The sequence below is a fragment of the Gymnogyps californianus genome, chromosome 2, assembly GCF_018139145.2.
Source record: "Gymnogyps californianus isolate 813 chromosome 2, ASM1813914v2, whole genome shotgun sequence".
Taxonomy (NCBI): Eukaryota; Metazoa; Chordata; class Aves; order Accipitriformes; family Cathartidae; genus Gymnogyps; species Gymnogyps californianus.
In genome coordinates, this window is record NC_059472.1 from 42938944 (window position 1) to 42962666 (window position 23723).

Consider the following 23723-nt stretch of genomic DNA (forward strand, 5'->3'; position numbering starts at 1 on the left):
GCAGACTCCAGAGCCGATTTTATGCACCTTCCAGTAGGACTCCTGCTGCTGCTGACCTGCTCCGCTGCAGCTCCCATCAGGTCTAAGGGACAGAGCCTGGCAGAGACTTGTGTTGAGCAGAATGATGGCACCATGGTGAAACACACCCTTCAGATCAGAGACAAGAATTCCTTTGTGAATAGCGCAGCTTTTCTCCATATTAAACTTTGACATTGATGTTGTTCACACTGATTAAGCACTTATTAGTGCATTTCCATGTATAAAATGTAAATTAATAAGTCCCAAGTAATTCAAGTATACCTCTAGCCTTTGAATATTTGCTGCTTTCTGTGCAGACACTAACCTAGATAGTGGAAATCCTTCCCTACTCCACAGCTTCCCTGCTTTTTATTGCTCAGCAGCGCAGCACAACATCCAGAGCACAGGGAGCGTGGCAAGTTAAGGAACCTGTTCTCTTTTCAAATTAAGTAATTTCCCATGCAGCTCTCCTGTATGTACCTACCTTCCTACTTCTCGGAGGTTTGCTAAAAAGTTTAGAGACGCATCTTTTCAGTGTAACAGCCCACCCTATTTGCGTACACCAGCTGCAGTATCGGCACCGCTCGCCCCAGGAGCACAGTAAAGGAGAACTTCCCAAGTGCCGCCTACCTGTTCAGCTGTAGTTTAGCTCCACCTGGTGGAAGAGGATCACTCTTTTAGCCTGCAGTCCTCTGACATTTGATTAGATACAATCATCTGCTTTATAACAGTAAATTTTAGAAAAGCCTTCTAAATTTCCCTATGCCCACCTTACCTTGACATGCACAACAAATTCTTTGGAAAGTCCAGCATATCCTGTTGTTTCATCAGCTACTTTGCCTTGAAGACTGAACGTTACAGTGTGACCTGGGTTCCTGGCCGACTCAAGAATGGCACAACCGTTTGGTTGAAGGTGGACACAGAGCTCACAGCATGTCTTGTCTTTGCTCTAGCATAGTCAAAGTAGGAATAATAAATTATATGAACTATATGGCACAAGCCAATACAGAGACTATCACAATACAGTCTTTGTGTTGTTCGAGTTCCCGCAATACTACCAGTCTAGCATGAAAACATCTTTATATTTTTCAGATTTGCATTCCTAATACTTAAATTCTAAAATTGGGGACTCAGTGGAATTTCAAAGAACAGAAACAGTTCATGTTAAGATGACGCAGATCCGAGGATAACATGAAAGATACCTGGGTGCCTCAACTGGAGAGAGAGTTAGAGTCACAGCCTACAAACACGGCAAAGAAGTATAAAACTGACATATAGACAGGAAATGAACCACCGTGACTCTCTGTCACCAGCCCTCCTTCTTTTGCCTCTGTGTTTGTCCTCACTTGTTTATACTGTTCTCACAGAAAACACTTAAGGAGTCAGAAGTTTTACAGGAAAGAGTAAAGCTATCCATGCTTGCCTGTTCAGGTTTGCAGACTCTGCAATCCCATTATATAAAAGACACAATATACAAAATACATATTTAAATATTTTATCATCAACTCCATCATCATTCTCATATTTAAATAAATCTAGGATTTTAATAAATGTAAAATGCTAATAATCAGCCCAATAATTTAAAAGACTTCTGGCTTACATCATCTAACATTTTTTCAGCATTTTTAAGACTTCAAAGAATCAATATTTCTAGGGAAAATTTTCATTTCCAAGGCACTATCTTATGAAGAAAAAGTTTCATACTCAAAAAAACTGTCTATCAGACAATATAGCTCTAAAAGTAAAGGAAAAATTGTATGGATTTTAGAAGTGGTTGTGAAACAAGTGAGCCAGCATGTCCTCAAGCTATAATTAAGTATGTATCATAAGGTCAACTGCAATTTTTGTATTGCCTTTTTGTTTTACATCTTCATTCCAAGGACCTCAGAAAGTTTTAAATGACAACATTTTTCATATTCCCTGGGAAAAGGAACGTCTTGCACAACTGAAAATAAGAAAACTGAGACCCAGATTTTCCATAGGTTGCTCAAAATAATAAAGCGTGTCAGCAGCAAAGCAGACATGAGAAAGTTCAAATTTAAGTACCCAGTTAACAACCTATCTGTAGTGAGATATACTGCAACGTGACAGACTGCAAGGGGTTCTTTGTATCAGAATTACACTGAAAAACATGAACACTAGAAAGTCCTGCAAGGAGGTCTGACAGTTTGCCTGGCAGCCTGACACTATCCCCACTGAGAAACCTAACTCTACTGAGAGTACTCTATTCCCACTAGTGCCAATGCACATCATGTAAAAGACGAATGGGACCAGCTTTGACTATGAAATTATTCACTGGATGAATAAGGGGAAGAACTCGAAAAAGTGAAAGGGAAACAGCTTCTTCCCTCATCAGTAGAAGACTTTCATCAGAAAGAACTAACTTCTACAACTCCATTTGCCTACTTGTATACTGCAAGTGCTGAGAAAGAAAGGCAATAGTAAGACTTTGAAGATGGGATGAAACAAATCAAAACGGATCAAAACAAATCTGGAATATATCAGTTGGCTTATGACAGGCATGTTACTTAGAAAAAGACACAAAGGAAAAATGGGCATTTAAACTCAATCCTTAGAATTTATACTTATCCAAAAAAGAGGAGATATTAGGGCATTCCAGGTACCTTGTCAGCATGTGGCAAGCTGATAAAAATTATAGCTTGGAATGGCCTGGTATTCCTGCATCAAATCATTTAGTCTGTTAAAAAATCCTACCAAAGAATAAAAAGTAAACTGTGAGAAAACAAAGCCCTACGTCTAAATTTGCCTATTCGTTGGCAATTTCCTGGGTTCAGTTCTGCAATTCTTAACTCCTTATCTGAGTGGAAGCACAATTATTTATTAGACAGATTTAAAACAACTTCTTTTTTAATCAGACAAAGACATGTAATTATGAAGCAGAAATCAGTAACAGCATTTCCTACCTTTCCAATTACATGGCCATTGACAAGGGCAAGAGCAAGACGTGGCATCTGATGACTGCTGAATATACATATATTTCTCTTTTTGACATTTACATCAAAAAAACCTGAGAGTTATGAAAAAAATGTTAGAAGTATGAAAGTATATTAATTCATATTTGCATTTAATTACAATCGATGATTTATCATTTTCAAGGGAAAAGAACGAATTAAGTGTTTAACTCAACAGTTTGACCTCTCTGACCAATGAATCCTCTCATTCCTTCAGAAAAGGGCATCTAGAGACTACTGTCTATTTCACTGCCTTGAGGAGAAAAACCCTGAGAGCTAATGATAAGGAACAAATTTCTTTTTATCAGCATATAAGTTTTAAAAAAATCCATAAAAAGGAGCTGTGGACTCCAGCATAATGAACTGGGCTATAGCAATGAATTTGCATGATAAATAACATATGATGTAGGGAACATAAAGCTCTCAGGTAGGAAAAGAGAATTCATTTTCTCTGTATCCATATTAAAATTTGTAAAGCAAATCTTGCAGCATAGTTTGTGGTTTCTAAACTTTTAAATCTGTCCAATTTTCCAAACAATTACCTCTTATAGCTACAAAATACTGATGAAAGCTAAAGTAGTGCCATTTTTATTGTTCCCAGCAGCAACAGCTGATTTTTAAACAACTGTTCTACCAGTACACTATGTTGCCTATTTGTAAGATGCAGCTGTCTCTGGAGGACTCCTGTGGTGTCCATAACGTAAGATTTTCAGGCTGTCATTGGGACCATGAGAATTATACAGCCAAGGATCATTGTGCCCATCGGGATGATGCCACAAATCATAAAATACACATGGGGCTTCCAGTCTTTGGGGCAAGACAGGGAGGACACATAACTGTCACAATGGGTCCCTGCTTTCAGATAGAGAGAAAGCTTCCTGAGAAATTAAAAAACCCTAGACGAAATCATCATTGGATATAATTTGCCATCACCACTTTGAAGGCCTTTGAATTATATTGCTTTAGATCTGCTGAAGACAAATAAACAGTTCTACCAGTATCTGAAATGCAGAGTTTTCTATTAGGAAAGATAGGTAGATAATTTATGTCAGAGGACTTTATGCAAAAGCACATACAAGGAAGAAGGGCCCCAAAATGTAAATTTAAACAACATTCCCAAGTCAGCGCTTGTGAACTTCTGTTGCACATGACCATTCTAGATGCTTTGTAAATTACTGCACATATAAGTAAAACAAACAAATCTGAAAGAAGTTAATGGAGAAAGATGTTGTTCTGAAGGCAGAAGAGTTGCATGATAGGTGTCTGCGTTCATTTTGTACCAGTGTTCGTTTTGTACTCTGAACTATTGTCCTGGTTTCAGCTGGGACAGAGTTAACTCTCTTCTTAGTAGCTGGTACAGTGCTGGGTTTTGGATTTAGTGTGAGAATAATGTTGATAACACGCTGATGTTTTAGTTGTTGCTAAGTAGCGCTTATCTTAAGCCAAGGACTTTTCAGTTTCCCATGTTCTGCCAGCAAGCAGGTGTGCAAGAAGCTGGGAGGGAGCAGAGCCGGGGCAGCTGACCTGAACTAGCCAAAGGGGTATTCCATACCATGGAACACATGCCCAGTATTTAAACAGGGGGAGTTGGCTAGGAGGCACAGCTCGCGGCTCAGGAACTAACTGGGCATCGGTCAGCGGGTGGTGAGCAATTGCATTTGCATCACTGGTTTTTTCTTCTTTTCCCTCCCCTTCCTTTTTTTGTTATATTCCTTTTCATTACTATTATTATTATTATATTTCATTATTACTGTTGTTAGTATTATATTTTACTGTAGTTATTAAACTGTTCTTATCTCAACCCACGAGTTTTACTTTTTTTTTCCTTTCCTCCTCCTCACCCCACTGGGAGGGGGAGGGGGAAGCGGCTGCGTGGTGCTGAGTTGCTGACTGGGGTTAAACCACGACAACTATAAAAAAAGAACACATGGTTATTCCTGTGTCACTAACTCTGTTCCTCTGATATCAGGGCAACTTTATCATATTGTTCAGAAAAATCAAGATCTTCTTGATTACCAGTTTAATTCCTAAGTATTACTAAATCCTTGGGAGGTTGCAGATCACACTACTCATTTTTCTGACTTCCAGTCTAAATAAAGTAACAGTCAGTTTATATCAATTTTGTTTTGATCTTTCTTTCTAATATATTTAATTATATTTATCATCTTTCACTACTGTTATTTAGTAGTTGTGCATCAGACTTGGTATTTGCACAATTATTCACATTATTCACTTAAAATTGTGGAGATAACACTTATATGAATTTTACATCTAGCATGTAAAAATGTACCAAAAAGGTACAGAATGCAATAAAAATGTCATGTTTATGTTTGAAAAACACCATTAGAAATGCATTAATTTATAGAAAGGAAAGTGCATCTAGATGAAAATCGGGAAACAGGCTGCAGTGTGAACTTGAATTCTGCATGCTAGGAGATTATGAACTCTGCGGTGTCTAAACGATCTGATCTGTCTAAATCAAATCAGATTCAATCCATCAATTGAAGACACAGCATTAAAGAGCAGCAAAGATGTGCTTACTGCATCAGTACAGATTAGAGACCAAATTCCTACAAGCAGGTAGTTTGGTCTGTCACCAAGTAATTCACAGTTTGTGATCCTAAATGGATCTCCTTGGAGGAAGGACACTACCATGTTGTGCAACATTTAAGACACTTGCAAATCCTAAAGCTGTAGATAGGACATTTGAGTTAATCAGTGTTTGAGTCACCAAGTACTTTGAACTCAAGGACCAAAGTTGCTAACTAATAAGAAGAGCTTTAGTAAAACAGAGTAACACCCACTTTCAATGTTTATAATATTACTGATCTCCCGCATTACACATTTGATTTTTCTGGTGCAGCTTTTCTAAGGTGCCTTTATAGGCTATGCTAAGGGGTATTGATTGTACTGCTCTCCATGCACTCTTTGGTGTGTCCTGAAAGATTCTGTTCTATTACTTCAAAAAAGATTTGTGTAAGGTCTCTGGGAAGATGTCAGAAAGGCTGAGCAGCTCCACCACTACAAAGATAACAAAAATATGTGTGCCTAATATGATATGTATTACAGTTAAGTGCTAGTAACACAGTAGGACGGAAGCTGATAAAGAGGAGGAACTGGAAGAGTGCCATTGAAATCAATGACAAGGATGGAACAAACTGAATTTTATATATATATATATGAATGGGGTTTTGAGCAACCTGATCTAGTGGAAGGTATCCCCACCCATGGCAGAGGGATTGGAACTAGATGATCTTTAAGGTCCCTTCCAACCCAAACCATTCTATGATTCTGTACACTCCCTATTAATGAACCATACCTGGAAATTTGAGCTTGTTAGCTTGGATCTAGTTACAAAGGACTGTATCTGTCCTTGCCATGGCAGTTCCATGGCAGCATTAAACTGCAGATGACAAGAAGTTTCTATTTGGTAAGCAAAAGCCAGTGGCAAGATCCCAGATGAGATTTTTTTTTGTGCTTTATATGTAAACCAAGCACATAATTTCTGAGTTCTTATAGCCATTAATGCATGTAAATATTTTAAGTAAGGAAAATGTTTGTTATAATTATCTACACCTATTCATTACAGGAGTCACTATATGACATCACAATGAACTATAAAGTCCTCCTTTTTTGTATCTTTTACGCATACATCCACATGAAAAATACTTTACCATATTTGTTTTTCTTGTCACCAAGAGCATCAACCATGCTATCTGGACTGAGGCAAATGAAGCCACGGGTGAGCCTGTTGTAAAACTGAAGTGTATTGCCTTCCTGAAATTTCCACTTTTCGGCAGCCCACTAGTTTTGTAAACAACAAGCAGAAAAGACTTATGAGAAGATGATACACAGGAATTTGACATACATGAGAACAACTGACCTGATTTCACTCAAAGTATAATTTGAATGGCTTAAATAAAAATAAAAAGGTATGTGCTTACAGTTTCCTCTCTCTTGAGTTCCAGCTCTTGTCCTGTACCAATAAAAAGCGTGCAATTAATTTACAGAGCATCCTCATTTCATTTGACACAGTTGCAGTGAGGCTGGGTTCTCCTCCCCACCAATTTTCACTTACTTCCTGGAAACGTGCTGGCATCTGTCACAGTCAGATCTCTAGCAATATTGCCATCATCCTGCCCCTGGTCCAGCCACCTAAACACCAGAATCCATTTCAGTAATATAACCTTGATTGGCAACTCCCACAATACTGTATACATGGCACTTGCATACTGATACTTCCTGTTCTGTTTATTGAAGTCTCAAGGCTGACAAACAGCAATACAAAAATCCAGCTTTAGTGAAAAGAGATTGACTTTGGCATAAACTGTTTTATTTGTTTGTTCTTGATGAAACTTATAAATAAATGCTTTCTTGGACTGAGGTACAAGGGCCTAAGCCAATTATTACAAATCAGAGAACTCGTATTGATCCCAGATCTATAACAAAAGGTGTAGTGGTCATGATGTTTGCTGTTCCTGTCTGCAGGAGGGCTACAGCAGGATGCAAAATGTTCCATGCCCCGAAAATCCCTGTACAGGGAGGCAAATCCAACACAGGCAACAATTTTACCATGTCTGAACTATACTTTTACAAAGCCATTGTACCTGCTTCACATCTACTTATATAAGTCTAACTTCGTTTGAGTCAAAAGGATTCACACACTGTGGGAGCAAGATCAGCAAGCACGGTATTGGGCTCTAACAATAACTAGCACATACCCTGTATTTTTTCTGCCTGAAATGGATTTGAACTCTCCCTAAATTATGTATGAAGCTACCATTATAGATCTCTTCATAGCAGTTCATCTCATCTAGAATACAGAACCAAAATTAGGTCAGGCAAAGATGAGGTGCTGTATCTGATAGGCAGAAAGCCCTTACTCACACATAAATCAGCTTCAGTGTGCACATCACTCACTCCGAGCTGTCTCAGGCAGTTATTTATTCACTCAGAGAAGTGAGAGGAGGAAATAGAATTGAGGTGCCACGGGCAAGCTGCAGCCAGATTCATACGTGACTGGACTTTACCATTCCTAATATTTGCACTGATCTTTATCAATTATAATTTTTCTGTAAGGTGTTGAGAATTAATCAGGCGTAGATAAAATTAGAAATGAGCTACAGAACAGAAGATTCAGAGCAGCAGCATCTGCAGGGGAAAAGGCAGGGAAGTTAGGATTGCTTCAAATTACGTTGCAGCTCAGTGACAGGCTGCATGGCAAATGAGAAAAAGAGACGTGGTCATGTAGCTGCATTTTTGATAGCCATTTCACAAGATCTTAAAGTCTGATCCTGAGCTCACTGAACCCCAAGTTAATCTCCATGCTAACGTCAGTAAAGTAGGATCAGTCTGCTGGAGAGACAGCAACCCACTCTTCTGAAAAGCCTTGCATCGCATGACATGGAAGAATGGATGGACCTGCTGGTGCCAGATCGAAGGTGTTGGATATGGGGAATGTGTCAAAAAAGCATGTCTTGGATAGTTCGCAAAGCATAAGAATGGAAAGTTCCCAGGCAGTACTTTTTATTGCTTTTTCATTAGCTCAAATGCACCAGAGATTTGGGGCAGGTACAACTCAGAGAGCTGTAAAAAGAATCAGACCATTTCAGCTCACTTTTTAGGAAACACATTTTGCCCTTGGCAGGACATTTCAGAAGAAAAACCATAAGTAATTACAAATTTATTAAAAATCTAACCCAAATGAAACACCACCAACCTGTGACAAAGAAAAGTATAATCCAAATCTGTTATAGGATCCTTGATTACAACTTTGTCCAGAAACCAGCCATTTCCTTAGAATAAATAAAAAAAAAAAAGTTAGCTCATGAGAGGCAGATTTAATGAAGTCTGACTTCCTATGGCTTTCTCTCTTCTACTGGAACTGCAGAATCTGCAGCTCCACTGGCAGGTGGCTAGAGTCACGGCTGCCCTGATGGATGGGGAGAAGACACTACTTGCCCTAGGTACTGTAGAGCTTGCTTATGGGCCTGCAAGCTGCTAGGTCCCTCCCTGGCTGTCATGGCCCTGAGTGCTGCACACGCACCCCTCGTTTAACATAGTCATTGTATGAGACTGATTTGTTTTGCCAATCAAAATATCAACAAGATGATTAAATAGCAGCTTATCATGGCTCAAAATAAGTTGCTATGTTTTACAATATTTAGGCTCAAGAGTTTGAAAAACAGGTCTTGTGACTGCAAGCAATTTGAGTTTCACCATTAATTGGGTGACTAGATAGTGTAGCCAAAATCTCCACTTGCATCTTTACAGTGTAACTGGTAATGCAAATCAACCTAAAATTATAATGGCCCATTTTATCTATAACACAGACTGTACAAGACATATTCAATGTCTTACCATGCAGACACTCCCCCTCTTCACAGTTTTTCCATAGGGATTAGTCAAAAATGACAGAACAGTAGCAGATGGTGTCCTTAACATAATGGTTGAGAGTATAGTGAAAGTGATCATAAAATATTTGAAATTTGTGATGATACAATAAGGTAACTGTGCCACTTGAACAGTTTCCTTAGAAGCCTTTGTCTTTCACTTCTAAAATGTTTTCATACATTCAGTTTTAGAAATATGTATTGTATTTCAAAGAAAAGGTTAATAACTTTACAGGCTCTATTCCGTGACTATATAGAGATTTCTGACCTGATCCAAGACCATTGTGTCCTATAACAATCTTGTACAAATGTCCAAGGTGCACAGCTTCAACAGCAAAGATGTCAGTCTGTAATCAAACAACAAAATTTCAGTAAAATCTAAAAAGCAGACCATTCATCAGCCGTGGAATCCCGAGGACCCATAAACCCATACAACTCTTCTGTCAAGATCATCCTTTGAAATATCAGCTAATAATAAGGTGAGAACAAACCAAGAAGGACAGGTTTCCTGAAATAAAAGAAGTAACTAAGCCTGATCACTTTGCTAATGGGAGTAGTTCCATTCAAATGGATGGGATCAGAGTCAGAAAAAAGAAACCTGTTGAAAGCTTAATTGGCTAAACAATTACAAATTACAGCAGATTTCAACATTAGACATGCAGATATAAAATGTAAAGTTCCATTTTCTCTTCACTTATTAAATCAAATTTTTAGAAGAATTAAAAACAAAAGTACAGAGCTTACCTATTTTATAAGTGAAAAATCTGTCTTCCAAAAGCACTGGTATACCTTTAGAAAGTATTTCTGGCTGAATTACAGAATTTTGGGGAAACATTGGAGTGCAGTAATTATCTCTTTTCTAATTGCACCTTGCCTAGGATAACCACCCACTTGAGAGAGAAAAGCCAGCCAAACATAGCAGAAAATGCCCTGTCTTTCACTTACTTGTCCTTTTAAAAATTTCTTGGGTTTCTGTGACCTGAGCAGCTGTCTTGATCCTGTATCACCTCTTTCTCCATAGACAGAAATATAGACATCAGCCTCAGTTCCAGCATTCCACAGTTCTCCCGTTGTCACATGCACTTCATAGACAGTCACTGACAATAAAAGATGACAGCCTTTCATATCACAAACACTATTATAGTTACAGTAACATCTAGCTGTGAATGTGCCTGTAGAGTCCAAATACATCTGCGTCAAGGACAGTTAGAGTAGAAAACCGTAAAAATCCTATTCAATATTAAGTAAAATAATGTACAGACTTGCTTTGGTGTTACATTTATGTTTTTTATCCCAGACTGTCACTATGGGGAATGCAACAGAATTGAACTTTAAATGCACAATAGTATGTCTTTGTCCTGCAGCATCGTTTGAAATCACCATAAAGCAGAAAAATAAATAACATAAATCCAAGATTAGCCTCACCATAAGTCGTGAGATCAAAACTATAACAAGCCATAGGAGCCATTAACATTTTGAATGCACTGGTTAACCAAACAAGCAAAAATCTAGCACCAGAGTCTTAGTTTTCTAGGACCTCAGCGCTCAGAAAGGTGCATTGTTTTATTATTTTACTGATTCATGCAATAAGACAGTATAGATTTGCTCTATTACATTCCATATGGAAATTCTTTAAAGGCTGTAAATTTGGGAGGAAAAATGTAGGACTTAAATTCAATAAATTGGTTAATAGAAATGGGTAATGCAAATAAAATTAAATTTGAGTCAAAATCCAATGAAACTGGAATAAAGACTATGATACTTAAAAATATGTATCAATAGAAAACTGTGGTCATTAAAATGCAGATGTAGGAACCCCATAAAATTCAGAATTAAGATAAAAACATGCAATTATAATCTTCAATAGAAAATGGGAAAGTCAAAGTTTATGCCAACATACAGTAACAATATTTTGTTAGACCTAGTGAGGTACAGAGAGAACGAAAGGCAGAGAGAAAACCTCATTTTCTGGCACACAAGCTCTTCTTCCAGATGTAGGTGTCCTTGTGCTTCTCTGTCTTGCAAGCAGAAAAGAGTTTCTGGACCATTGGGTCCAGAACAGCATCAACATTATCATCATTCAGTTATCAGTTTCCACTTGAAATATATTACAAAGCTTGGCTGTAATCCTCTGAAGGAGGTTGCTCCCACATCTCACTCTTCTGATGGACAAACACCTTCTTTTAATAACCACTGAAAATTTATTCACGATCAGTGCATATGTGCAATTGCACTAAGTGGCCATTCAGTGTTTACTGCTTTTCCCTTGATGCTTATTTTTTTTTATGATTATCTCACATTTATTTACATGGCATTTGTGTGCAGGTTACTATACAAGCTGTCTTTAAAAAATTCGATTTGGATAATGGTAACAATCTAGATAAAACAGTAAGCACTCTGCACAGCTTATTTTAATGTGCCCACACAGAAAGCTAGTGCTAGTTTGCTTCTAGTATCAGAGCTAACTTATTTTGAGATGATGACTGGGTATCTCTAAACTCCACTGAGGTATTGTACCATAGACATATGCTATTAATAAATCCAGCATAGAGGCTTAAAATAGCTAACTTGAAAATTCAAGCAATTTTGACAATTTTTTACACTTCTCTCTACTTCTCATAAGCCTAGGGATCATCCCAGCTTTATAATAAGTATTTATGAGTATTTGTAATGCTTACAGCTTTTATCCTAGGAAATAGTGACTCTCTTAATGAAATGAAGCTGTGTCAGGGGATGTTCAGATTGGACATTAGGAAAAGGTTCTGCACTGAGAGGGTGGTCAGTCACTGGAACAGTCTCCCCAGGGAAGTGGTCATGGCATCAAGCCTGTCAGAGTTCAAGGAGCATCTGGACAACGTTCTTAGTCATATGGTTTAGTTTTAGGTAGTCCTGCAAGGAGCAGGGAGTTGGACTTGATGATCCTTATGGGTCCCATACAACTTGAGACATTCTATGATTCTTTCCTTTAGATATTTCATGGAAAAGTGTGCAGAACAGATTAAGAGAAGGAACTGTATTCTTTACATCTATTTTGGCTATAAGTGTAGAACATTACATTTGTAAACATGTCATTCTGAAATTAGAAAGTGTAAGGGTTAAGAATATTTACAAAATTTAATTCTTTCCCCTATGCCTATGAATTATGAGAGAGAGAACAAGGAGGTAAAATAGATATCTTTTTTCAGATCAGCTATTATTATTTGGACAAAAGCCAGCCACATTTAAGGCACAGAAGCTTTTGACAGTCTTTAGTTAGCAGCATAGTCATGTACTATTTTTTCCCAAAGTACACCTGTCTCAGCACTCAAAATATTTTTCATTTAGGAACTGTTAATTAATACTGTATTTTACCCACATCATTTACCATGTCACCACCTGATCTATTTACTTCCCCAAATTTTTCTTTACAGCACGCACATGAACAGGTATCCCATGAACAGACCATGGTAGAGGCAGAGAATTCATTTCTCCAGACCAACAATCCCATGTCTAAGACCACAACAATCCTCCCTGTTCCTACAATTCCCTCCTTCATTAACTGTCTACTTTCTGGTTTCTGCAAGAAGAAAAGCAAAGGTCCACCAGCCACCAAACACTGTAACTCTGATTTATCCCCAGTAAGTAGTTCATCATCATATAATTAAAGTTTACGTCATAAAACATAAGCAGAAGGGGACAAAAGTAGGATGGTTGAGGATAAAAAGTCAAACGAATGGTGTTCAGTCCCCCAGCATTAGAGCCACAAAGCCTCTATGTAATACTTCTTAACAGTTTAATTCAGACATTTTTCCTTTGAATAAAAAAGGCTGTTAAATCAGAAAGTGTTTCAGCCTCTTTTTATTCAGAAATTGTTTTTAAAGTGCCTCTCATCATCTCTCTTTCAGATTGAATCCAGACCTCTTCACTGTTCTGTTATCAAACTATCTTCTCTGAACTTAAAAGCTATGTTCTCTTTTCACTGTCTCATGCAGAAATATAATATTGGCAAAAAGACACAGAGGCTGTCTTTCAATTACTAAGTTAGAGATGAAACTGCCTTCTCCAAAGCCTTCAGCATGACCCCTCTTACACTGAGGCTGGCAGAAATGCACACAAGTTCTTTTCTTCCTCTCTTGTGTAAGGTAGAAATTGTTAACTACAAAACGCAGATTGAGAGGATGGTTTAAGTGTGCTGTTGTACTTTATGATGCACCAAGATTACTTGATAATAAAAATCTTTCATTGTATATTTATCTCAGAAACAAGGAAACAACCTACTCGGAAAGAAGAGCCTGAAAATTAGAAGGTGGGTAAGGTCAGTGTCCCAGAATATTAAGCAAGAGAACATTTGGGGAAGAACAGATACTGCAAGTAGGGGATTGGAGCATATTCAATATAACATGTTAATGATCATTAATTAATGTTTATTTAAAGGGGAGTGGGGGTGTGCTTGGTTTTTATACCAATGTGCTTGTATGTCCCCCTACACTAAAAATATTAAAATCTCCTGACCAGAGACACCAAACCTGAGGAAGCAGGCTGACTGCCTCTGAGGCTTTGCATGCCCTCAAGGGTATGAAGATCATAACCACTCAAGTTCAAAAATCATTGCGGTTAGGGCTGGCCAGCCTCTCTCTACAGCATTTTATGGGCCATTTACAGCTGCTAACTACATCACTGGAGGAAATCTCTCCTGTTATTCTTTTTCTTTTAAAGACATATTAATGAGGCACAAACCTGTTTTTCTGTTCTTCTTTTCAGGCTCTTAATCTCAGTGCTCAGTCATCATAGATATGCACAAATACAGCTCCAGGCCACCCAGCTCTTTATTAGGAGAGTGACTGTCCCATGGTATGTTTCCCCATATCCATGGGCCATTTTCTGGACTTCTGCCCCTCAGTTTCATTTATTTCCTCTTCCTCTAGCCTGCACCCACAACTGCTGTTACCATTGAAATGCCTGTTACCATTTCAATTTTGCAAGATCAACACAAAGCACCATAAGCATACCACCAAGCATTGCTATATAGTGTTAAACATTCTGAAAAAGGGGTTCTGTAGTTTTTAGAGAACTTTGAATGGAATTTTCTCTCATCCCATTAATCTTGTCCTCTGCAGCTGATATGATTTTTTGGGGAAGGGAAGAGAGGAGGGCATGGAATCTGTCCCAGGTGGATCTTACTCTAGTGAAAGCTCCAGCACAAGTAATACCAGTGGTGTTATGACGTTCCCCCCTCTACCATCACACCCTACAGGATGGGAATCTGCCCCAGCATTCTTGCTCCCTCACCCATATCTCTCCTAGGATACACTGATCTTGCTATGCCTTTGTACTTTCCTTAGGCCAGAAAAGAACAGTGCCATTTGGAGAGAAGGGAAGGACAGTAACAGACTTTCCATCCCCTTCCCATTAGTGAAGCAGAGAGACCATATAGCAACAACATCCAGTATGGGTGACAGGGATTGGTGTGGTAGAGCAGGACATTAAAACAGTACAACAGCAGCAACACCCAATAATTTTTGTATTGTTTAGCATCATTCACCTTTAGAATTACGATACAATCTTTATGTGAGTAATGGAGATTTTAACACTTATAGCCTCCTGAAATATTGTTAAAGTTTTGTTCCACACCCAGAAATTAAAAGTATTCTGGAAGCCTGTCTCAGCCACTTACAAGAAAGAAACTAAAACAGCAGCTACAATAGTCATACTGGAGCTATAATCCTCAGTTATTGAAAACAGAGTTTGTGATCTGACTCACGTATGATGGCTTCATGGTAGTTACACATATGTGAAGTGTCTTTACTATTGCCTCTATTTTAAAGCAAACACAAATGCTGAAAATCTTACCAAAGAAGGAGTCTTTTTGAAGGACCTGTGAAATTCAAAGCATTAAAGACTCTCCCATGTCCTTTCCAGTGATTCTTAACCTTTTACCTGAGCGTGCCCAGTAACCACAGGAAAACAACACAGAAAAAGTGTTGTAGCAGCCAAAAAGTAATAAAGGACCTGATGAAAAACAATGAACTCACCTCTATTGGCATCAGCCTGTGGCCTGACTTAGCTGATGTGGTATTGTGCTTACCTGGAAGAATAGGCTGACCCTGCTGTAAAACAGGAAGCTCCACAGATATTTCCCCATCAGCCTGGTCCCAGGCCAGCCATCGATGTGCAGGGAAAGAAAACTGCTCCCCTGAGAAAAGGTTCAGCAACTGCACCTAAACGGCACCAAGAACTGTAATTTAAGTTGCTGATCTCAGTCCAGACAGAACAGAACACGAAATGTGTGGGATGCTGTTGAAATCTGTGCCGGTAGAGCTCTGTGGCACGATCACAAAACCATGGGTTTGGGGCATGTCTGCTCCCTGGATACAACTGCCCCCAATCTGACTTTTCACTCAGTCAGATCTGAAAGTGCAGGGCAGAGTAACTCAAGTGCAGCCAAGAAACAGGGTTTATCAGCTCCGGCGCAGTCCCACAAAATATAGCTATGTTGTTGCAGCTGATATATCCACGTGGGCTGGCACTAGGTGACATGGCTTACCAAACATGGAAGTTCTCACTGAGAAGCTTGGCAATGCTTGCAGTTCTATTCCTTTAACTTATTTTCTTATCAGAACAGGAATTAAAGGAACAGGTTCTGATTCTTCAACACTGCTTGTGACATTAACAAACCATGAAAGTGCTAGCCCCAACACCAGTCTGCCCCACACAACTTTCTTCCATGTCCAACATCTAGCATATAGCAGCAAAAGGACCATACGCACACCAGCTGAAGAAGGGAAGGAGGTCTAGTTATTTTGTACTTCAAAGCATTCCTTAGTAAGCACCTCAGAGGCTGCTGTATATTAAAATAGTCCCTGATTATGCTAATTTATACTAGTAGCTACACTAGATTTTGGACCAGCAGAGAGAAGCAGGCACTTCTACCTGTAGTTTCACTCCTGCTCTGTGCTTTGCAGAATCTAATCTCCTTAATTCAAATATTGAACAAATTCAGAATTACCGGAAACATTTTTATCTCTTTTACTGCTTGAATACTAAACTTTAAAGAAAGAGATTCATGTTGTCTGAAAAACCTGGCACATCTCAGTCTGTCAACATCTACTGAAGGATCTTGAAAAGGGAGCTTGGCTTAGCGAAGCAGCACCTTTGTGGGCATTTTCAGGCCTGATACCATCTCAGTACAGACAGGCACAGAAACCATGGGATACTGATGGAGGACTAGCATGCCTAACTACCAGAAAAGCTCTGCAGTTGTAAAGCACTCTCTCTTAATTTCAGATCTTACAGAAAAATGTAGATTTCCCAACGAACAATGATGTTAAGCATCTGACAAGCCCGCTGTAGGTTGTTTCTCTTCTATGAAGTCTAGAAATCAGTGGCTGTACGCCTTTGGCTCTCTACCATACAAAACCCTAGGTTACTTGCAGAGTGTGTTTGGTTGAATGTATTTCTTTTCTTTGACTTTCTGTTGAAAGTTGCAAAGAGGGAATGACCTAACCCTGGCTGATGAGTCACTCCCTAAAAACTGTGCCTGATTGACTGAGATTTGGTAAGAAGACAATTAAAATTCATAAGCGAATAATCAATGGAACACACTGAAGTGTTGAATCCTTCTTTTAAAATTTTATTGTTGATTTCAATTAGTACATCCTAGCTGGAAAGTGAGAAGGGGAATAATAACTTCTCATTTTTTCTTTCCTTTTTTTGTCAGACTTCTTCAATCTCTCAATTTAAATGGGTGTCTTATACAAAGCAGGCAGTACAGCCTTTATTCACAGAGGGTGGTGTACAACAAACCCACAAAGGTCTATTTGTTGAGTCAGATTTTATGATAACCAAAACTTCTAATGCCAAGATTAAGCATACAAATGAACCTTTTCTATAAGAGAAAACCCACTGTTCTTTTCTAGCTTCTCAACTCAGATACACTTTAGAAATTGCTGGTAACCTGTCCCTCTGTCTCACAGGACAAAGCTATGAGGTATTTTTCACCCTTTCATTGCTTCCACACACACATTTATGAAAAGAAAAATAGCAAGGAAAAGAAGAAAAAAGTATCTTAAATTATTTTCTGATTTCAGCCTTCCCCAAAACACAGCACAGCTGGAAAACAAATACCTAGGCTTTATAATCAGGCAATCCTCAGCTAAAATGAAAGAGATATAATTCCTATTATTCTAGTATAAAACTTCTTAGACAGAGTGATACTACCAGTGACACAATATTTCAATGTAGACATGCATTGGCTAGAGGTATGAACTCACAAGATCTTGCCTAAACTTCAGTTAACACTGCCGAGACCTTACTTAGTCTTCTTTCTGAGTCTCAGTCCCAGATGCAAATAACTAATTAAAGCATCAAACAGCCACAGAGTTTGAACATTGACCAGTGAATATTTAAATTCAGTGGACACTTTGCATTAGATAGATCTAGATTTACCCTGAAGTACAATTATAACAATGAGTTTACCAGCAGCTTCTAAAGCCCTTCATAAACTGCTGTCTGTTAACTGAAGGATAAGAAACTCTGGCACAGAAAGGGAAGTGTTTCAGGCATGCATAGCATATTATTGGCACACATAGTGCATCACCGATGTTAAGGATAAAAGTCAGATCCTTTCATTCCCAGTCCAGAAACCTATATACTATGCTTCACAACTGAAGCTTGAAACAGAACTAGCTGATTCTCTTTGCTTTATTATCTTTGCTTTACCTGCATCAAGATCTTTTTTAAATAAGGAAGGAAAAGAACCTGTTATTGCTTTTTTCTCCTCAGAGACACAGAACTAGAAACATTTGCAACATAGCTCTGGTGCTGTGCATAAAGACCCAGCGTCAGCCACAGATTTGAGGAGGACTTGGCTAGACTGACTTCAGTGACTTTCTGGGTTTTAGCAAACTCTAGACTCTCTGTAGCATACAAAGACTGTAGAAGACTCAGATTACAGCAGTCAATTTAAGCAGTCTTTCTTGCTGCCCAGCCACACATTTTTAAAGAAACATAATGTACAGCTCTCACTAAACTGCAAACAAACAGCCAAGGCATACATACCATCATAAACTGCCTTTAATTCCACACAAAAATGCTCCTTCATAAATAATCTCTTAAATGAAGCTGCAAGCATTCAATGAGGTTAGTACACTTATCCCAGGGATTTTTTTCTGACTCATATTTTGACTCCACTCTCATAGTGACTGCTTTTGGAAAGATAAAATTCTTTCTCACTGCTTTTACCTCTTCACAGTGCCAGGCAGGGGAGTTTCCTGCATTTGTATGTCCTATGCGTATTTTGTAGAGATGTCCTATGTTTCCAGTATTAACCTGTAAAAGAAACACAACTGAGGAAACACAGAACATTTGTTAAAAGGAAAAGATGTGCAACAGAAATTCATTTAGTAACTGGCAGGTGACATTTTTGTTTAGAGGAATTAAATATTCTGATTTTTAAACAAGATATCAGATATCAGTTTCCAAAGACACAAGATATCAGTTTCCAAAATATTTTGCTCCGAATACTCATTAGAAGCTTGGCTCTTCTAAAGGACAACCCTCAAAAAACCTGTCGGCCTGCCAACCCCATTTAGATGGCTTCAGGATGGTGCTGTAGCTATTTTGTTCCCCACTGACTATTGGCCTCGGCGGGAGATGAATACAGACTGTATGTACGACTAATAAGCAAAAGTGTCTTGACGTAAAATCTCGCTCAGTTTAACATCTATATCACTGATCTGCTGCAAAATGGTTTCTGTCTCCCAAGCCCCTCCCACATACCTCTGAGTTTCTCCCTACCCCTCCACAAGTGTATGCCTTACAATTTTGGAAGCAATTGTGTTCAGCTTTGATGTTTCTTTTTACAAATCATTTTAATTAAATCAACTTAAAAAACTGTATTTGAAAGATTAACTCTTGGGCAGGCTGGAGGAGCGTGTCCAGTACAGATAACAGGGTGCTGAGGGAATAACTTTGTGTGAAGGTTATTCAAACAACTAGTTATGAACTTAAGTGAAGGAATAGAAAGCTTATCTTCAAGGAACTGGAAACACACCATGAGTGTCTTCCCTCCTTGCTGTATCTTTTTTTTTCTTATTATGTAGGCTGGATTTGCTGTCCTTCTGTTGTTTTCTGTAGAATTCATTTTCTTGTTTTCATTTACACTGTAGAGGTGGGTGTGAACTGAGTTCCCTGTATCATGAACTTCCCTGAACTCAGTCTTATAAACAATAAAGAGACAGAGCAGTGAGGACAGACCAGAGTTAACTGAGATCTAGCATACAGCACAAGCAGAGAGGCTTTTCTCTTTCTATATGTTTCAGAGTAGGCACTCCTTAATTATATTCTGTGCTACGGATACTCACCTTAGAGGGGAATCTTAGGTCCCAAACCAGGGACTGCCTCTATATTTTGCATTTAGAAGTCATTGGAGGTGAAATTAATTGCAATAATGGGAGCAGAAAACAGCCAACAACATCTATTGTGAAGAGGGTATTTTTACCTGTCAGGTACCTGGTTACTTATTTACTCCTTTCAGCCTTATATCTGGGGTTTTTTGATATCACAAATGGAGAACGGCATACTATCAGAGGTGCTGGATTCTTCTAAGAAAATCCATCAGGCTGAAGAGGGCTAAGAACTGCATTTCCTACATCCCAAGCAGCTACAAGGCTACTGTGAAAAAGGTGAGCTCTTTATTAATGCTGCCATTAAATACCTTTTCTCAGAAGGAGACTTGTTATGCTGGATACCCACAATGGAAGCACCTGTTTGTTAGATGGCCTATAGGCAGCACCTGCTAGAGAAACTCACTGATGATCCCATATACACACTATGCAGCTTTTGATAAGAGACCTATTCTGGCTCACTTAAATCACCATGCCACAAGACTGATGAGAGAGAAATTTGCTTGTGTAACTGGGAGCAGAAGCAGCTTCAGATAGACAGACTTTATTACAGGTATAAAAATTGCTATTATTTAAATAAAGCAGCAGGTGTTTAACAAAGTTAAAAATTTACTTCATACCCTAATTCTTCACTTCCTCATTTCATTTTTAATATTGTAGCCCCATTTCAAATTTGAAAACTAAACAAGTATCTGCTGTCCTATATTTCTTGGTGTTTTCTTGGGCACTATGTAAATTAACCAGCAGTTCTTCTTAAACAGACAAGAAATATGTTGGATCACATCAGCTTTGGATAGGTGAGTGGGAAAGGATACTAAATTTAGTTCCACATTTAAGTCCTGTTTCTTGTTTCCAGATATGTGCACCATAAAAAAAAAAAATGACCGTCTTTTCATCACATGGATTTTAAAATGTGATGCAATCTGGCAGGATACAAGAGGCCAACACAATGAATATATATTACTTACTGTGAAGATGTCTTCATTGCCTCTCTGAAATAATTTTCCCTCCTCTCCATCAAGGAAAATAGGCCCCGAACTGCTGTGATCCCCATACAATGTAATATAAACCTTTGAGCTTGTTCCTGCAGATGGCATATCACTGGTGAGGACTGACACCTTCCATTTCCTAGCTATCAAAAGATAAAAAGCCTCACTGAATTACCTGTAAACTCAAGATTCTTAAGCAAAATGCATTTCAGTAATCAAAATCCTAAATAATATCATGTCAATGAATACGGAAATACGTATTTCACAAAATTACAGCAGGCAAATATTGAGTTTGCTATGTTGGGCAAGCAAAAATCAAGAAATGTCAGGTTGCATTCACATCTTTTACTCTGCATATGCCTTATGACAAAGTCAAATTTGCATGAGGGTAGATCACTTTTCAAACACAGTTTTGAAATATTGTATTAAATTCTATTAAATATGGCTTTGTGTTTACTTAGGATATATCAGCACTGCCCAGTGCAGTGCTGTGTAATGACAGCCATGCAGGCTCTCAGCAAGCTAGCTCTGGAATTACAAACTCATCACTTCAAGCATTAGGGTCCCCCAAAGCAAATTAGCTCTGCTGAAAGAGACCTCTTTAAGAAAGGATCTGTATCTCTGCAAAGGTGTGATGGGCTACACAGATGTAACAGCTTCTTTGGAATCTACTGAAGGATTACCAACATATTCTTGCATTGCAGTGTTGGCATTACACCCTGAGATACCAATACTCTTCCGTGGTTAAATTTCATAATTTTACTTCTGTGTGGCCATTGTGTTTTGTGTGTAAAATACACATTCCTTGGGAAATGCAGTATTGTAGAATCAGTAACTACTAAAATAAATATTCTCTCCCATACTTCGAGGGCAGAGACAGGGAGACATTAATGTAATGCTTGGTTCCTCTTTGAGGACAAACCTCAAGACCTTGAAATTCCACGGTAGTGTTCTGAGATTTACTTATTTGTTTGAAAAATGCTTGTAAGTCCACAACCTGAATAGAAAGCATGAAAATTTCAAAAGACAGAGACAGAATCTGAGAGAAGTTATGTTGTTTAAGAGCAGGCATCTAAAATATATTATTATCATGAGAAATTTGGAGTATACACCACTACTCGATTTTGAAGAGATACTCTTAAAGCAGCACTTTTCTGAAACTACTGTGAATGTGCAGCTATATTACCAATGCTTCCTAAGTAATTATATTGTCATTATTAAATAACAAATTGCCAAACAGCTACTCTTACCAACAGGTTAAACTTCATCATTACAAGAATTGTTATAGCCTGAACACATTAAAGTGAAAGAATAGGGAAAAAATAATAACTGTGAGACCTGAGGAGGAGAAGTAACTGGCAGAATTACATTTTCCAACAACAGAGCAGTGTGACCCTTCTCAAAAGCTGCTGTAATCTGCTTTTTCCACAGCTGAAGTTAGCTTGCTGTTTCTATTACAAAGGGGGTTCTTTACACTACCCAAAGCAGTGTCTACTCCAACTTTCTGTGAGCCATGAGTGATGACAGGTGACCATATAATCCTCCATGTTAATCTCACTTATAACTGAGAAACTAGCATATGTATACAACATCTAAGTCACTCTATGTAGGTGTATTTAACCTCTTGTCTTAATTTAGTTTATTAAAGTAAGAAAATTGCATTAAATAGTCCCCCTAATTCTTACAGTGGATTAACATGGTAATTAGACTAATGACATCTGATAGCATCAGTGCTATAAAAGTCAAGTAACTTGTTTAATAGTGATAAATTAAACAATTAAATGGTCTTGTTTTCTTCTGACATCCTTAGAAGTAAAGAGAAATATGCCTTACGCATTTCAGAAATGAAACCCAATAAATGATACCAAAGTATTGCTTCTATACACTAGAATTGAGGAGCCTAACACTTCTGAGAAATCAGTAATTTCTCATTAGTTTTTATGTTACATACACTTTTAGATATGCAAAACCATGCCATCCAGCTTTCTATATATCACACTAGAAATAGTAGTGATTACTCTAGATCACTGTGTGCAATGGCTTCTTCTCCAACACAGTTTTCAGTCTATTGGAGACTTTCCAGTTAATAGTTTCCAGTCTTCACCTCTACCCATATGTGAATATTCACTGCAAAGTCAGTAGAAGATCTGTTTGACCATTTTTTTCAGGTCAAGGGTAGTAAAGATTCACAATAAATTCTCTACTATGTAACTGGTTTGTATATAAGCTTGTCATGCGCTGGCAATGACATCTGTTTGAAAATTTAATTGTGAGATATTGCTGAAAGAAAAAAAGAAAAAAAGCAGAAAATACTGTATCTAGATGAAATGTTAGTCTTGACTGTTATTGAATAAGATTTTTGTATGACTAATATTTTTATAAATCCCTCAATATTTATATTGGTTCACAGTAAAATTAGTCCAGAATGCCTTTGATTTAAAAATAACAAATTTTCAAAACTAAGGGAAGAGGTTAACGAAGTCAATTGAACTAAGAAGCAAGTTATAGCAAAGGAAAATAAAACAAACTAGTAAAAAGTTTATTTAACCATACACATTAAAAGAGAATAAGTAAAGAAGGACTATGTACATTATATGCTGAATTTGAGAACACTAAGTATGCCTTTACCATAAAGTGAAAACTGCCTCTTTTTTTTTTTTTTTAATAAGAACTGACATACAGTGATTGGGCAATGTCAGCACTGTTGACAAGAATGGGCTATGGAATGGGAAATTTAAAATGGAAAATCAGAATGGGATGACGAGTGCACTGACAGACTAAAACCCATGTATCTTACACCAAAGCAATACTAAGTAATGTTTTTGAACAAATTTTAAATGAATGGACAGTTATCTCCAGATATATACAGCTAAAAAGAAAAAAAAGATTACCAGCATCAGTTTACTGCAGATACATGGCACAAGGTATCCAGACTTGCATTGTTCAAGTACCCCCAGACTTGCATTGTTC

The 23723-nt window shown here is 38.0% G+C and overlaps 1 protein-coding gene across 1 annotated transcript in view; it reads right to left on the bottom strand.

The window, feature by feature from the left end:
- Positions 1-6632: 6632 nt before the first annotated feature.
- LOC127029913 (oxygen-regulated protein 1-like) overlaps positions 6633-23723 on the bottom strand; it is a 31368-nt gene continuing 14277 nt past the window's right edge. Inside the window, exons 7-15 of the mRNA XM_050915732.1 lie at positions 21676-21750; positions 18602-18688; positions 15447-15579; positions 10328-10479; positions 9651-9729; positions 8710-8785; positions 7069-7145; positions 6935-6966; positions 6633-6794 (exon numbers count right to left, since the gene is read on the bottom strand). Coding sequence (XP_050771689.1) covers positions 6633-6794; positions 6935-6966; positions 7069-7145; positions 8710-8785; positions 9651-9729; positions 10328-10479; positions 15447-15579; positions 18602-18688; positions 21676-21750 — 873 coding nt within the window. The remainder of the gene's footprint in view (positions 6795-6934; positions 6967-7068; positions 7146-8709; positions 8786-9650; positions 9730-10327; positions 10480-15446; positions 15580-18601; positions 18689-21675; positions 21751-23723) is intronic.